The 16,856-nt window shown below is 41.5% G+C and overlaps 1 protein-coding gene across 8 annotated transcripts in view; it reads right to left on the minus strand.

The window, feature by feature from the left end:
- Positions 1–11,134: 11,134 nt before the first annotated feature.
- EYA4 (EYA transcriptional coactivator and phosphatase 4) overlaps positions 11,135–16,856 on the minus strand; it is a 151,957-nt gene continuing 146,235 nt past the window's right edge. For 4 of the 8 annotated variants that reach the window (XM_030490652.1, XM_030490649.1, XM_030490651.1 and 1 more), the window contains exons 18-19: positions 14,818–14,918; positions 11,135–13,038 (exon numbers count right to left, since the gene is read on the minus strand). In XM_030490652.1, coding sequence (XP_030346512.1) covers positions 12,958–13,038; positions 14,818–14,918 — 182 coding nt within the window. In that variant the 3' untranslated portion in view covers positions 11,135–12,957. Of the gene's footprint in view, positions 14,919–16,856 lie in introns of all 8 variants that reach the window. The other 4 variants (XM_030490654.1, XM_030490653.1, XM_032920030.1 and 1 more) reach the window with 3 other exon arrangements.

Consider the following 16,856-nt stretch of genomic DNA (forward strand, 5'->3'; position numbering starts at 1 on the left):
GTTGTCACAGGGTCCAGTGGCTGCTTTCTGTACACAGAAAGCACCACAGAGATCTATGTTATCACATCTGGTGCTACTGTATCACCACAGAGATCACAACTGCAGAGTCTTCATAGCAGAGACAAGATTCCTTTATTAACCTCAGAAGTCACTGTGTCAAGTGCCTGTAGCTTTGTATATTTGAGTGCAGAAGTTGCTGGCTCTGAGATCTACAGGTGCGAGTAAAGATACTTAAGCTCAGGACTGGAGTTACAAGGAAGATTGAAATTTGGCAAAGACAGCCAGCTGAAGGAAGTAAGGGAACACATGCTCTCCAGATGTTTTCTAGCATAAAATCACAGAGTAGAGTCTGATGGTGGTTCAGCAGGAGTGGGGACAAGAGATGGCAACCAATTAAAGAAATATATTCTACATGCCTCTACGAAAGTGGCTGAATTACTAGATAGAAATTCAGTATCTCCTTCGTTAATTCCTCTTAAAACCAAAATGTTTTCATTATACACCTATGCCAATCTCTGCACATGGAGCAGGATATAGAAGTTCAAGAAGGATAAAATAAATCACATGGGGCCTTGGCCAGAGAAGAATAGATACTAGATTTAGCAACAGGTGAGGGCAGAGAGTTGAGGTTAGTCTGGGACTTGTGATTCATATCCTGCTACCCTGTGACACCATGAATCACTTACTGCCTCAGTTACCTGTGTGTTAGAACAAAATAACAGTGCCCTTCCACTCAGCAGGGAAGAAGCAAGCTGTGTCTCTCTCCCTGAAAGCTCTCTCCCTAGACTTGCCCAGCAGTAGACCGCATCTCTTGGTGGGGAGTCTCATGAAGGGCTTCAGCTTGTTGGGCAAACTGAAGGATTTATTTTTTTAGGGTAATTTAATACAAAGGGAAAGAAAAGAAAGGAAGATTTCTGTTTGTTAAATACCAACCATTAAGATTCTACCTGCCTACTCTGACTGTTCTTTTCTACAGGATTTGTGAGAATAACCATGCTGGGACCTAGAAGTAAGTAAACATGCCAGGAGAAGGCTAAACTTGCCCATGCCATTAACACCTCTGAGCAGACCTCTGTGAACAGGGTGATGGTGTATTTCAGACTGTGGGACCAAGGGACATGTAACAGATAAATAAGGTATTTCTTTTTCAGAGCTACATCGAGAGTACAGTGTGTTCAGCCCAGCTGCAGTGAAGAGCTGGCGGGGGAAACTACACACAAACCATAGCCTGATAAGCATTACTTGCCAAAGGGACTCTGCTGTTATCCACTTTAATGGAAATGACTGAATCCTCCTAATTTTTTGCTGAGAGGTTCACACCTGACCACTGAATTTACAAACTAGATTAGGAGATGAGAAGACTTTCTTCTCATAAAACTAGAGGTTCCCATCACCTTCATCGCTGCCCACAATGGGCCAGGTTTCTACCCTTTAAAGGGAGGATTTCAAGCAGCATAGAACTTTTCACTTGGGGCAATAATACTGTTTAGCACCATGGACTTAGGTAAGAAAATGGCTAGCAGTGCACATGGAGCTGGGAACTGCATGGCAGAAAAAGTGTGACAGTCCACTTGTGCACACTGCCCCTGCTTCCATGGCAGCACTGGAGGCTGGCCTTCAAAATGAAGCAGCATCAGCAGCTGTGACCCAGGAGCCACACAAGAGTCCAGGCTTTCTGCTTCCAGCTCTCTGCAGTGGGACCAGCAACACGGAAGGGACCATCAGCACTTGTGTGGTGGGACCAGTAGCATGAATGGGATTTGTGTGAGCAGCACAAGGGGGCTGTAGCAGTGGTACCCACCTGGTTTCCTTCACTCCATCCTCATTGCCATGTGCCTGGGGACTGATTCTTTCCCCATGTGTGCGCCACTGTTGTGGCTGCCAGCAGCAAGGGGGAAGGCTGCTGCAATACATTATTTATGGTGAATTTGGTCTTATTATTGCATGGCATTCCAGCACGCAGGCTCCACAGCAACTTGTGGGGAGATTTCTGTGTGATGAATAGACTGAGAAAGGCCAGGCAAATGGCATTATTATAACACTACATAAATATGGATTTTTTTCATTTAACATTAAAACACCTGATTTCCTTTAACATTGTAAACATGTCACTTTATTAGGTTTGGGAGAGCTGATGAATTTAAAGTCATATTCAGCAAACAAGTGGCAGCCTTTCTGCATTTTAAATGGAGGTGAAGGAAATAAACCTTGATCATGAAAACATATGGAGGAATAAAAGGGACAGGAGAAAGCTGTCACCCACTCTGAAGTTTCCTATAGAGAGGGGAAGCGCCACCCAGGTGATGATATTGGTGGAAAACAGTTAGAAAATGGGGGGAATATAGGACATAATCTCCTTGAAACTGTTGGCACAATCTCTATGTTTTGTAGCTAATGAATTTAGTTTTCAGGAGGAAATTCAAATAAGCTGCATTTACCAGTTTTTAAGAATGAAAATGAATGCATTAATTATGTACAATGTTACCGTCTGATAAATAAGGCAATTTTGGCCAGGGCTTGGCAATTTCTTCCTGGACATGAAGTTTAAAACCAAGGCTTTTCAACCATAAAATTACTGCCCTGTAAAAGGACAGATAAATGTCTAAGCAAGCGCCTCATTACTGTCAGAGCAACGATTTGTTGTTTCATTCTACTGTTGTGTTTTCCTGGTTATTAGAGTGAAGGTTGAGTCAGCCTTTCCATTATAAAGAAACTGCTTTTAAGGAACTGCAGTTCAACCAGAAAAAAGCTCACTGTGAGCATTTAGGTAAAGTGAAAAAATAAAGACACTAGCAGTGCTTGGATACCCTTTGGGCTGAGTGGTTTTTGACTGCTTGAGGGCCCAAAGTTATTTTTCCTCTGCGAATAGGTTCCTCCCAGCTAGGACCCTTGTTCCATTGAGAACCAACTTAGGCTAAGGAGGATGTGAAAACGACTCAGAGATAACCAGTAAAGCACTGGTAGCTGCTCTCCTTGTGATGCTGCCTGGGCCATTGCCCTCTTCCCACCTGCATAGTGACAAGCAAGATTGTAGTGGGCAAAGGGGAGAGTGCGGTGGGTGCCCACCTTGAGAAGGGACCTGGGCAGGTTCAGCTCTTTCACCTCTCAACTGGCCATGGGAGCCAGGTGGCTACGCAGCCTCTGGTTGTGGTCACTAGGAGGTTCAGTGTTGAATATGAATATGTTCTTCATCAAAACTGCTCAGCATTTGCAATAAAACCCACATTTTAGCTCCCAGTGAGTAACAGGAGAAGTCGGCCTTTGCTAATTACCTTACCTCCATCAGCTGCCATGTGTCAGTGGTCTGCGGTGATCGTTGAGAATAGGATCGCATTTCCTAAATCATTGTGCATATGCTGTTTGAGTAGAGCAGCCCCACACACTTGGCTCCATTCTCCCCTCCTTTCTCCCCCATTTTTTTTTCTCCTTGTTTTGTTTTGCTTAAATATGAGTGATCCTGAGGCAAAGATGTCACTAAGAGTTGCATGGACTCCTATACTATAGCACTATGAACTATAGCTCCAGTCACAGCTTGTTGCATAAAACTGAATCAAACAAAGAGATTGCCATGAGAGAAAGAGCATCTGAAGCTGATGCACTCTTGTAAAGATAGCATTATAGGCTGCTCATAGCACCAAGCCTCCCCAGCATGGAACCATGGAGCCTTGCTCCGGCAGGAGAACAGCTCCTGGACATGGTGTTGAGGGAGGCAGGGATAGCCTGTGAAGACCTTGCCCTCCCTGAACAGGGCTCCTGAATAAAGCGGATGGGATCAGGCACTGTTAGGGATAAACCAAGCAACATCAGCAGCTATCACATGGTGCAGCTAAAACAGGAACAAGAAAGCATTTAATTGTTGCTATTTTGTTTCCTGCTAACAGGAATGAGTTCTGTATGGAGGAACTAAGCTGGAATTTTGAGCAACATCTCCAGTCAAGTCCAAAAAACTTTCATATGCAAAGCGCAGCCTCAGGGTGACAGGTCAGGACTGTCTGAAGGAGGTGGCACACAGCCATGCTGGGCCAGGAGCGATCCTGCCACCAAGAAACAACAGCTTTTATCCTGAAGCAAGTTTCACAGAGCAGTATGCATGCATTTGTCAGCCCTCTTTATGGGTGAAAGAGAATATTCGTATGTTGTTAAAAACCACACTCAGAAGATATACATTTCAGTCCCTGTTCACTACTGCCCGTTCCCACCAATTAAACTGTTTATTCCAGGAGAAAAATAATATATATATATACATACAGATAAATAAATTAAACCATCCTTTTAGCCCATTAGCGTGTTGTAATGGCAACAGATTAAATCAACTGCAGCTGACTGTTACTAAAGTTTCACCATAACAGCTAACTATTTCCTACAAAATTAATTTATTTAACTGTCTGCATGTGGCAGACATCATGAGGCTGTGAATTGCCACGCTCTCATGGGTTGCTAGAAGCAAACAGCTCAGCTGCCAAATGGCTTCGATGGCTATTATGCACTCGGGTGGCACTTTTCAAGTGGCCTGCTGGCTCCTTTGCTAAACACTCAGGTCCTGACACCCGGAGGTGGTGCAGGGCATACGGATCATTTTGGGCATGAGGATTGTCTTAGGCATGTGGGAATTTCAATGGGACCTGCCTGGTGTCTTGGAGCAGATAAGGTGCTCCTCTGCAAGCTGGCTATGCAGGGGCTGGGAGCCGTGCTGGGGCTGGGGATGGAGATGGGATGTGGCAGGTGGGCAGGAGGTGAAAAGGTACGTCCATGCCTGTCTCAGCCAGAGATGAGGGGTTAAACCTGCCGAGACCTCATCTGGCAGCTCTCCAGCATCAGGTTTAAGATGTGCTGGGGCCTCTTCATGGGCTCTGGGTAATTTGGGCAGCAGAAGAAAGTCTCCCTCGGCTCTTCTGCTTGTGGTGAGGTCTGTGTGTCTCCTCCTGCTCAGACTTGTCCTCTTCCACCCGCCTTCCACCATTAATGAAAACCATGCCGAATGAGAGATTTGACATTGTATACAGTCTTTTGAGACACACCTTGCTTTCCACCCCATTTGGGTGCCGGTGCCCAGGAGCTGGCATGGCAGCAGGCTGGCTGGGCCTGCCTCATGCTGGACATGGCTTGTCCCAGCCAGCTCCCACGGACCCACCACAGGGCACGCCAGAGCCCTGCAGTCACAATGGCAGCACCTCTGGGAAAGTGTGTGCAAGCAGGGCTGGAAACCACCCCACAGGCAGAGGAGGAGGGATCAAAGAGTGGAAAACAGCAGAGGGAGTGCCAAGGCCAGATGATGAGGAGGAGCTCCATGGTGGAGCAGATGCCCACACCGCAGCTTGTGGAGGACCCCGGGACGCTCCCTGAAGGAACTGCGGCCTGTGGAGAGGAGACCACACTGGAGCAGAGGAGGAGCATGAGGAGGAAGGAGCCGCAGAGAGGGGCTGCTGTGTACTTACTGGCTGCAGCCACCATACTCCCTCATCCTTGCCTTATCTGCTCAAGGGGCATGGAGGAGTTGGCAGTGGAGGAGTGAAGCTGGGCATGGGAACGGAGGGAGGAAAGGTGCTGGTTTAGTGTTTGGCTTTTTGTTTTCCACCACCAAATGGAGTGATTAAATACTTATTTTAATCAGCAATAATTTTCTCCAGGTGGAGTCTCTTTTCCCCATGGCAATAATTGCTAAGCAGTCTCTTTGTCTTCATCTTCACCCACAAGCTTTCTCATTAGTGTTCTTCCTACTTCCCTCATCCCACAGAGGGGAGGAGTGAGCGAGCAGCTGGGTGGGAGTTTGCTTGCCAGCCAAGGCTAACCCACTATACCCCAAAAAAGCCTGCAAAGAAGTCCTGCTGCTTAGCGCCAGGAGTTTGCTCAGCTATCCAGGAGGCTCACAGTACTAGACATGATCTTACACTGACCCTGCAAGCTGTACTCCAAACCTCACCCTCAGCTCCATGAAGGGATGCATCCATTCTGAGTGCTTGTTCCACAAACCCCTTCATTTATCTGTGTGCAAGCCTTTGCTGCCAGTTTTCTGCCTCTGCTGGCTGTGAACAGGGGCAGAGGAAAGTATTTGCAGCCCTACCCACCAAAGGGAGAGGGGCATGGCTGGCTTAGAGCTGGTCCTGTGTGTGTATCATTCTCCTTCAAGCCCATTATCCCATTCAGGCAGGGAGACAGGGCCGTGGGGACTTGCTCGCCTCTGTGGCCTTTGTAGCATAACGTTGCTGGAGCCTTCTTTCTTTTTCCAGCAAAAGCTGTAACTGGAACACTTGAAAGGCTACTTGGGATCCTAGCAAATTCACAGACAGTGAAAGGCTGCAGCAGCACTGAAGTAAGAAAAAGGTGTAAAACCAGAGAGAAACAAGGAAGCAAAGAGATCAGCCTGCAGAAACCCATGGATCAGAGTTGTGGGACAGTTGAAGGGGGTAGCTCTATGGGGTAGGAGTTTAGAGCACAAGGAACACAAATTAGGTGTGCTGTGAAACAACGAAAGATACACACACGCTGCCCAGGGAAAATGCCCTTTCTGGTTGCTGGGCTTTTCTAATGTCTTGTGTGCCCTGCCTCACCCTGTGTCCAGCTGACCAGTTAACCAGAGCTTCTCAGTTGCTAAACCCTTTCTGGGAATATTTCTTTTTCCAGAACTCTTCACAATGGGCATAGCAGTGTTAGAACTGGGTAAGGAGGGAGTTGTTGGGTTTGGTTTTTTTTTTCCATTACTTTTTCCCTTTCAGTCTTTTTTTTTTTTTTCTGATTTCAGAAACATTCCTCCTCACTATTGGACCAAACTAGGATCTTTTTGAGTCAGAAAGCTAGAAACCAAGATCCTAACCAGGCAAGCTGAAAGCAGGAACAGGGGCTTGATATGCCAGCTGAGGGCCATAGTCACCGGACTCCTGCAATGGCTCAGACTTTTTTTCTGGCTGATTCACTTTCTCTAAATAGGACTAGAAATGTTCCATTCATTGACATTGCTTTGCATAGTCCCAAAACACATTACAGTTTCACAGTTTCTAATATTTTCCAAATACCTCCAGTTGTTGTTTTCATGTAAAAAAAGCGTGTGCTTCCTGGTGAAGGGCAGAATAGGTTGTGTAGTAGCCTAGGAAACGTGAATCACTTTCCATTTGCTGCTCCCCTGCAACACTTCATTCTCCCAGACACTGAGAGCAAAGCAGAAAAATCAAGTCTAATTAACCTCCATTCTCAGCCTGACTCCTTGATGTGATATTGTTCATTTAAATCCTGTCTTTCTTGCTTCTCTGCTCTCTTGCTTCATACTTACTGAAGTGCATATGGGAGTTTCTAATAACCCATGTTTATATGGATGATTGATAACCAATTCATGGCAAATTAGAGAAATGGTGCTTTGTGCAACAAAGGATTTTCTTTGCTTGTCCACTTGAAAATCAATTTGTGAAACTTTTTCTCTCTTTCTTCCTTTTCTTCCCAACTAGAAGAAAAATAATTCCTTCTTCATCTTTTATTAATGGTTTCAAGTCAGAAATTCTTGGAAAATCAAGCCTTGAAATTTGTAGAGAAACTAGCCTGTAAAAACAAACTATTGAGATGTTTTGACTTTCTCAGCATTCCTCCTACTTCCTGGGCTTTTGGAAACTGAAACAATTCCCCCAAATTTATAAACATTTGCAAAATGTTTCTGAATCCATTATCTGTTTGGAAAAAAGAAAATGGATCAAACAAGTCAACCTTAATTGCACATCCCCTAGAGATAATAATACTTTGGCAAACAACGGAAGAGGCATAAATAATTCCATTTTGAATTTCTGTTTTGTTTTCCTTGGGCATTGTCTATAGGCAATGGATAATGAGGAAGAGGTATTTTTGCACCCAAATGAGGTAGAGTTATTTCTCCATCCATAAATGCTCTCAGTAGAGTATTTTTACTGTAGTTCAGCACTAAAATTGTCATGTACGGGACATACTGACATTTAGAGCACTGAGTTTCTCAGAAATTTCTCAGAATTACCTTCCCAGGAATGAAGGTAATTCTGTGCTATAATCCAGACAAAAGCTTTTAAATAAAACCCCCCAATATCTCATTTTTCATCCTGATATGAAAAGGGAAAAGTTCTGAAATCTCCCACAGTTTTAATGGGGAGCAAAACAATTTTCTGACTGCCTTTTACCTCATTCTCCTGAAATGGTACTGAATGGTTCCTGTCACATGCAAACCCCTCTGGGAGACGCAATGTCAAACCTACTTTTTATTATGGGCTGCCTACTCAGTAGATGGGCCTTCTTTATATTTTTGATATATCTTCCTTTTTGTTCCTAAAATTGGAGTAGAAGGCAGATGTACATACAGAACAGTTATATTTGTAACAGACATGCTTTCGTCTAACTCCTGGGGAAAATTCCACTATTGACAAGCTGTCTCTTGTGGCTGAAGCACTGCGGTTACCAAGGCTCTGCCACTTGCTGTGTTCCCTAGATGATAAGGTCACATCCAAGTGTGCTGATAGTCCTGTGGTCCCACTTTTGCCTTAAAGCCTGCACAGTCAGACTCTGGGTGGGACTGCTTCCTTGAAACCAAGGTGAGCACCTCACTAGGACATGAAGCACTGCTCCCAAAGACACTTACAAAGTCTGGTGAGGCTAAGCTTCAACCTGAATGACTGCTTGCCCTTCAGTAGCCCAGTCTATCTCCTGAACAACCCATGTCCATAAGAAGGATATTAGCATACCATTAGTAATGAATGGTAAGGGAATTTAAATGAATATACTAGATGTCTAGACTATCAAATTGGTTTGGTTTGTATTTTGGCCCAAGGACATGGAAACAAAGGTGTTAGTTGTCCCTCAGGCTGCATCTGGAGCATCTGGTTACCTACTGCTCTTGGTGAGGAAACCTCGGTGCAGAGCAGAGGGAGATTCCCTCCAGTGGCTGCACCCTACAAACAGTATGCAGGTGACCCAGTCTCTACCAGACCACATGGGCACAGGGTTGCTCCAGACAAAGGAAGCACAGACAAACTTAAAAAGAGTCCGAGGTCACACTCAGTTCCTTTAAGAGACATTGCGTACGGAGTGTTTCAGCTACAAACCAAACATCTTACAACATCATATAGTGCAGAAAATGACATTTCCAAGAGTATTTATTGAGAAATAGTAAAGATGTACATAATCTTACAAGCTTTTAATTTTAATTTACATTTTCTTAAATTATGTAGGCCCTAATAAACTATAATCTGCTAATACAAGACAGAGACCCTTGGTTTCAATTATACCTCCAAAATGGTGCTGTTGCTGGGATTTTGGCTCATGTCAGTTCAGCTCCTCTTCAGAGATACTAAACACCATATTCATTTAGAGCATATGCCTGGTGTCAATCCTGTAAAGCAGAGATGATTTTTGAACCTAAACCCTAGATCTGGGTACAACCTCACAGCTAAAATCTAGTCTTCTTATCATGGGCCAAGTCCATATTCTCCATAAACTCTGCAATTCTGTTTGGCTGCAGGACTTCATCTGCCCTGAGATGAAGTGTACTTGCATACAGGATTTTGGTTTGGCCTCATCTCCCTTGTCAGTGCTTGCACTGGAACATACTCCACAACTGCTTTAGATGCAAAGACTGCTGCTCACACTGGGTTCTGATGAACACAGATCTGGGAGCTAATTGCTACCTATATCTTTGTGCACAGTCTCAACAGGCATCTAAAAGTAAGCAAAATTTTTAGCTTTTCCTGCCCTCTTTTACTGATATACTGAACTGCACAGAGTTACATCAATTTAAGGTACTATTTTGTGACTGCAATCACACAGTATTTGTATTCTGCAAGCTGACTACTCAAATGCCTAATGAGCGTTCAAGTTCTGTACTGAGAACTGCAAGAGTATCAGCAAAAGGCATTATATTCTATACTTCATTTGCCCAAAATACTTGGAAACATGACATTGTGTTCAATCTTGGTTGTTGAGGAGATGCTGAAAGGACAGCAGTCTCTGACTAATATGCTGTTGAATTAAAATGCACTCAATGTCAAAATGACCAGCCTTCAGTTTAATCTACTTAGGCCCATCTGGAACAGTCTGGCGTGACTATGTCTCTGCCTTGGTTATTTTCTCCTCTGTATTGTTCATGCAGGAAAATGTATCAGAGCAATTTCTCTGTAAAAGGTAGGCGTGTACACCATTTGCTTAGCAGGAAAGGACTTGTGCTCTGAAATTTTCTTTTATAATTCTAGTATTGTGAAGAAGGCTTTTGAGCTAAATCCTTGAATTTTCTTTGGATGTAAGTTTTTGTCGATTATTTATTTTTATAATTAACTTCTGCTATGGTAGCAGAACTTTGCCATGCTTTGCAAAACTTCCTCCGCTTTTGCCTCCCTCTCCTTTCTAGGAGCCCAGTACATTAACTGAACCACAGAGATCTAAGCACAACTCCAATGAAGGCACTGCAAACCTTTTATGAGAACTGACAGTGGTTGCTGGGCTACTTTTTGTTCTTACATCTGATTAGGAAAAGAACACTGAAAAGCTGAACAAGCTGAACAAATAATTTAGTGAAACAAAATTGCTTCATGCATTTAAATAACACTATGACTTGTCAAAAAGAAAAAAAAAGAAAAAAGAGAGAAAGATTCTCATGCAGCGTTATGATGCTGGAACTTGAGAAGGGCTTTGTTTAACTTTTTTGCTATTCCAGTAGAAACACTTTTTTCCCACCTGAAAAACTACAACAAACTGGTATTACAATTATTAATGAAAAATGTACTTCCAGACCAAATTTGACTAGACAGGTACTGTAAATATAAAGAAGGTATGCATCATTTTTACCTTTTGGATATGCAAATCCTTCACACAAATAGCTAGTATGTAATGATTGCATACATGGCAAGTGTCATGTGATGGCTTTAAACTGCCCAGTTTAAATTAATTATAATCAGTTTGCTGTGTGGTGACTTGCATATCCAATTCCAACACATCAAAGAAATCCCATTTTTATGAATTTATCTTTGCCTTGGACTTTTAGTGGCTCCAGGCTTTCAACTACCAACTAACCTTCATATGACCTACAAAGTTTAACCAAGTTACTACCTGGTAACTAGACATACAGTCGCTTCACAGCACAGAGAGGGAAGATCTTCACCTCAGTGCTGACTACTGTGCTCGTGTAGGCATCCTGGAGTTTACATTTAACATCTTCTCTTGCACACACCTCTTCACATGGTCAGAGAGGAGGCAACCTCAGGTGTCTCCATGTACAGTGTTAAAAATCAAAAAGCAGTTTCTGTCTTCTGCCATGAGAGACAAACCACTTGTTTCAGAATACTCAAGCTGCACACGGAGCCCCTAGGGACCCTGTGTGCAATGTGGACCTTGCTCATTTTCCAAAGCTGAAAGGCAGCACATTCAAAACTCGCAAGGTAATTATCATGGTATAGGCTGTAATTTTTAATAGAAATTATGAAAATGAAGTTACTATATTTCTCAGTATTTCTTCATAAAAATCTCCTCCTTACCCTCTGCTCAGATGCCTGACATGCTACTGAAATTTCTGATTCAAAAACCATTTAGGGTTGTTCCTGTGTAATACTGTTGTGCAATCAAAAATGGGTGAGGAAAATCACGCTGACCCAAACCAGAAGACACATAAATGTGGAACAGAATGGAAAAGTTACTGAAATGCTGTTGTATTTACCAAAGTGGACCGTGCTCCTGAAATGGCCAATGTTGCCATGCCAGCAATTTCAGCAGCTTGCGTTGATCATGAATATGCTAAATGTAGATCATTCGTTCATCTGACTGCTGAGGGAATCTTTAGTAATTTTTTATTCCTCGCGAGCTTGTGTTTTATTCCTCATTTGGGCTTAACTCCACATTTTCACCTTCCAGTAATACCACCTAAAAATTTGTCTGCTGAATGTAAATTTGTTCAGTTATGCACAGCTGGTGCACTCACTATATGGCTTTCAGTGGACTAAGTTATTCATGAATATGGCTCTTAGTTCTGTTGTCGGACTATCAAGAAATGATGCTAAAGATGTTGAACAAGTTTTTTTAGCTTTCAAGGTAGCGGTCCCCAGTATCAACCTCCCAACATACTCTTAACTTTCCTCAAACAATCAGTGGAATTATTCAGAATCCAAATAAAAACACAAACTTTCCTTTATTATTTTTTTCTTACTGCAACAAATACTCAAATGCTTTGGTGCAGCCCTGCTCTTTGTCTTCTTTGAATTTCAAATTTGGTCATGTCAAAAATTATCACAAAGATTTGGTTTGTTTGTTTGGGTTTTTTTTATCTACATAGTTTTTAACCAAAATTACATTATAACACATGAACACAGTCTTCTCTTTAAGGCACAACACATCATTATGCACATTCTGTTTGCCAAACTTATAAAAGAGACAATATTATATAACCCTCTCCCTCCCCTGCCCCCCAAAAAGAAAGAAAAATTGCATCCACTTCCAAAATCAGCTGCTAATAAAGTCACAGTAAATTATTTTCATCAATAATTTACACAAATTACAGGTCTAGACAGGATTGTCATTATACAGTCTGAGTGCATTCCAATTCAGATTTTCTGGGTTAGGTAGGCTAAAGTCTGGTTCAAACCTCAGTGCTGAGAATATATCCCATTTTGAGGAATGTTGTTGAACACCACCTTGTTGGCTGGAAAATGGGTGTTGGTGCTTTGTCAGTTCGAGTCCTTTGTTCACTCCTGTCAGGGCTCACTTGGTGTGTACCAGCAACCTCCACAGTTTCAATTCATTTAAAAACGTTGCATATATAAGACCATAGAGCTTCCTTACGTAGCACTAATGTTTTAACTCCATTCAGCAATCTGAATTCTTCAATTTGGAATTTTTAATTCCAAATATTTCTTCCCTTCTTAAGACAATTCATATGTGTAAAGCCAGAGGCATTGAATCACACATAAAAATTCAGTGTACTTGAAATATATATATATATAAAAAAAAAGGATCGCCAACTTTAGAACACAGTTACAAATACTCTAGTTCCAGTGCTTGATGGAGAGCCAAGAGGTCCGAATGACTGGATATCCTCCAGAAAGGCATGTTGTGCTGTGTTTGTTAGAGGGGGGAAAAGGTCAGGAAAGATGAACACTGTGACACAGGGTGGTATGTGACACAAAAGGCTAGTCAGATTACCACCACGTATTTTACACCACTGTGTTTCTGGATTGATTTTTGCTAGTAAAGTACTGACAAAAATCAGACCAAAATAGATCTGAGCTTATTAGTTCAACTGAAGTTAAAATAATTAGATAGTCTTCCTTAATAGTTTCGTTGGAAAGAGCCTGTTGCTTACTAAGGACTATTTGCTTATTGTTAGCATGCAAACCCATACCAAGGAGCATTAATAGGAAAGCCCTTTCTGCTCCATTTATTAGACTTTGCAAAATAGCAAACCATCATTTAAAGGTCTATGAGACTTTCATTAAAAGAGCTTCACACGCAACCCTTTGAAACAGAGCTGGATTACTTTTTATTCTATCCGGGAGGCGGGGAAAGAAATCTCTTTGGATAAGACATTTCTGGGTTAGAAAAAGAAACATTTCTGGTTAGAAAAAGATAATTTGTGTCACAGAAAGCATCAGAAAGTGTCTGTGAGAGATGCAGATATATGCACTACTCTCCTTCAGCATATCATCAGAATAGGAAAAAACCCCATTATTTCATGTTGTGTTCAGATCTATTTGTAGTGTGTTATATTCACCCATCTCTTTGAATTCTGTATCTATCCATGCAATATAGCCAATATTAAGAAAAAAGCATGCTAAACGGGAAAGTACACAATCCAACCACCTTTGTTTAGCACAAACTATAAAAGACCCATCACCAATACTGCACCTGTAATAAGGAACCATTTGGAATGAGCATTTTGGTTTATTTTCATTTTGTTCCCATTCCAGCTACAACACTAAAAGGGAACTTTATTTTGCTACTCCTAGCACAACAATACTTATATCACTTGTCCTGCACAGACATTGTGAGGCAAAATTTTTCAGTTTCTACACACTTCCAGGGTTAAACTGGGAAGCATGGTGCAAATTACTAATCTGCTCTGTTTCTGAACATTTAAAACTTATTTGGTGAAATTTTGACTTGTATCATTATCATGAAAAAACTGAATATTTCTAAGGAAACTGTTCTTTTTTTAGCAACACAGGTTTGGTGCACAATCTCTATGTCGTGTTCTTTTTTCTTTTGCAGATATGTCTTTCTTGAAGCAAATTATATGTTCATCATATTTGGTCCAGAAAACTACAGATCTTCATCTATGTTAGCAAAAAAATTGCACAGTCCTTCAGATGTTTTTCCACATTCTCCATAACGCCTCTCTTGAAACCTCTATGATTTCACCATTTAAAGAAAAACACCACCCAACTATAATAAAATAGCCCTTTCTATCTCTTCTGTTTATTTGCCTGAAGCATCAGACATTTTAGCTGCAATCATTTTTCATTCATTTTTACAATAATTTTGCATTTTTTTTCGTTCCAAACTGAAGTGAAGCAAATGCTAGAATCCAAATGGTTCATTTTACTCTAAGTTTTGATCTCATCATGCTCTTGTTGCCTTGCATCTGTGGACCGAAATTATTTGTCATTCTGCAATTGTGCAACACTGACAGAAATGCAAACAGAAAGGCTTGCATTAGTAGCTAGGTATCACACCAACATTTCAGAAGACAGGTTACCTTTTTTGCTGCCTGTTCTTCTTCTACACCATCCCCAATTACAACATATACTACTTTTCTGCCAAACCTTTGCATTATTCGTTCAAAGCAACTTTCTTTCCCTGGAAGATAAATGAGATAAGAGTTCAGAGTGAAGTTACCTGATTAGCTGCATGTTCTTCATCTCGGCCATCTCCAATCACAACATAAGTTATGTTAGTGCCAAATCTGGACACTATACGCTCAAAACAGCTCTCTTTGCCTGAAAAACAATGCACTACTTATTCAAGCTATCAAGTGAGTTATGGTGAAGCCTTACAAAGGACTAGTGCAGTGGTAAGACATTGTTACTACTACTTTTTTTAAGTTCCCAGCCTTGGGATTTAGAGCCAAAACTAGTAGAAGCAATTAATCTCCTTAGTGACACTAAGCTGTTCCAGGTAAAACTAAATCTCTTTCTTAATAGTTATAGGACAGCCACTAAGATAAAGGAATCAGCAGCACTGCAAAAAGTAATAACTCAGTAAATGAAGAACTGAATGTAAATATTTCCCTATTATTGCAGTAGTATTTTTTCAAGGAAAGCAGAAGTTTTAATTCTAATTTATCTGCAACAATGAGTGATGTAGCAATGGAGAAACTGTTCAAAGCACAATGGACAAGCAAAATAAAATTGAACAACACATTCCTGGGAGAACTTCATGAAGCATTTGGCTCTTTTGAAGAAATGTGGAAGCAAGCAGGCTAATCCAGTAACAACAATAAACAGGACTGAAAGGGACCAAGCAAAGTCATCTACCAACCTTCTAATTGTATACAGGTTCATTTTTTATAAATAATGATTGTGCTATCAAACTGTCCTAGTGATTTCACTATTTCCACACGTGATCTTCATATTTAATTAACCCTTTCCATTACAAGGTTTCTCTTTGACATGCAACCTATACGTGCCCTGTTGCAAAGAAATCATCACCTATTGTGATACCTCCCATCAATGTAGAGAAAGGTTCTTTCTTTCCTGTCTGCAATAGCTTTTTACCTTATCTTTTATTATGACTATCCCCACCCCAGGTTTTTAATCTCTTCTCACAAGCTCATGATTTCTAGATCTCCCATTCTTACTCCTTGCTCTCCTCTTGCTTTTTTAAAGCTGGCCCACAAAAAAGGGCTTATGATTAGGAAAAGCATCGTGAGTATTAACTATTGAGTGAGGACAAGATTTCAGTGTGTGCAAGCAAGAGCTGCAATTACAGTCCTGTGCTCAACACAGTGCAGAGATCACTGAGATGAAAAATAGAGAGAGATCTTGTACCCCAGAGTTTGCTGTGCTCCCGACAGGGGTGTAACAGCGGCCACACTGTTCCCAGAAGGAATTCCTGGTGCAGAATTACTTCGACAGCGCCTCCAGAGACTGTGCTTCACTTCACCACCCCCTTCTGTGCTGTTGGCACTATTTGTTAATGCTCGTTCCTTTGGTCCAAGTGCAATCTCAGTGATTGAATCCAACATGTACAGGCTGTATGACAGATGACATTCATTCCAGAGGCTGCACAGTACCATGTGGTATTTGGGATACTTTGTGCCTTAAGATTTCAAAGTATTTGAGGCATATCTGTCTAGAGAACAGCTATAGCTAATTAAAGAATCACTGAGGTGATAGTTTTTCCTGACACTCTTTTAGAATATGCACTGTTTTTTGACTTGTGAAAATAATTTAGAAAACATACTGTAATGCTTTTGTTAATGAACTTATGTTATATGGGTACATGTCATAGGTACAGAAGTTAAGCATTCCTGAATTAATAATTGGTAAATCATGAAATCTGCCAAAATTATCAGTCATTGTAGGCTGAGTCACATTTCACAGGAATGGTAACTTTTCTTGGTTTACAAGAAAATTTTGGGTGCAATTTCCAGAAGCCATATATTTCCAAACTATAGCACACAAGAGGTACACACTTATCAATAGAATAGAGAAATGCCCTTGCGGCATCTATCAACACAGCTTCTGTTGACAACAGTTGTCGCTACCATCATTGATGTACTATGATTCCAGAAAAAGCTTGTGAAGTGGTGGCCTAGCTTACACAGAGCTCAAGGTCAGAGCAGAGGCAATTTTAAAGAAGTTCTGCTTTGAATTCACAAAACACTTTTCTTCATTCTTTTCTGCACGCTTTTTGTTTTCTGCACCATGTTTAGG

Source organism: Strigops habroptila, chromosome 6, assembly GCF_004027225.2.
Source record: "Strigops habroptila isolate Jane chromosome 6, bStrHab1.2.pri, whole genome shotgun sequence".
NCBI classification, from domain to species: Eukaryota; Metazoa; Chordata; class Aves; order Psittaciformes; family Psittacidae; genus Strigops; species Strigops habroptila.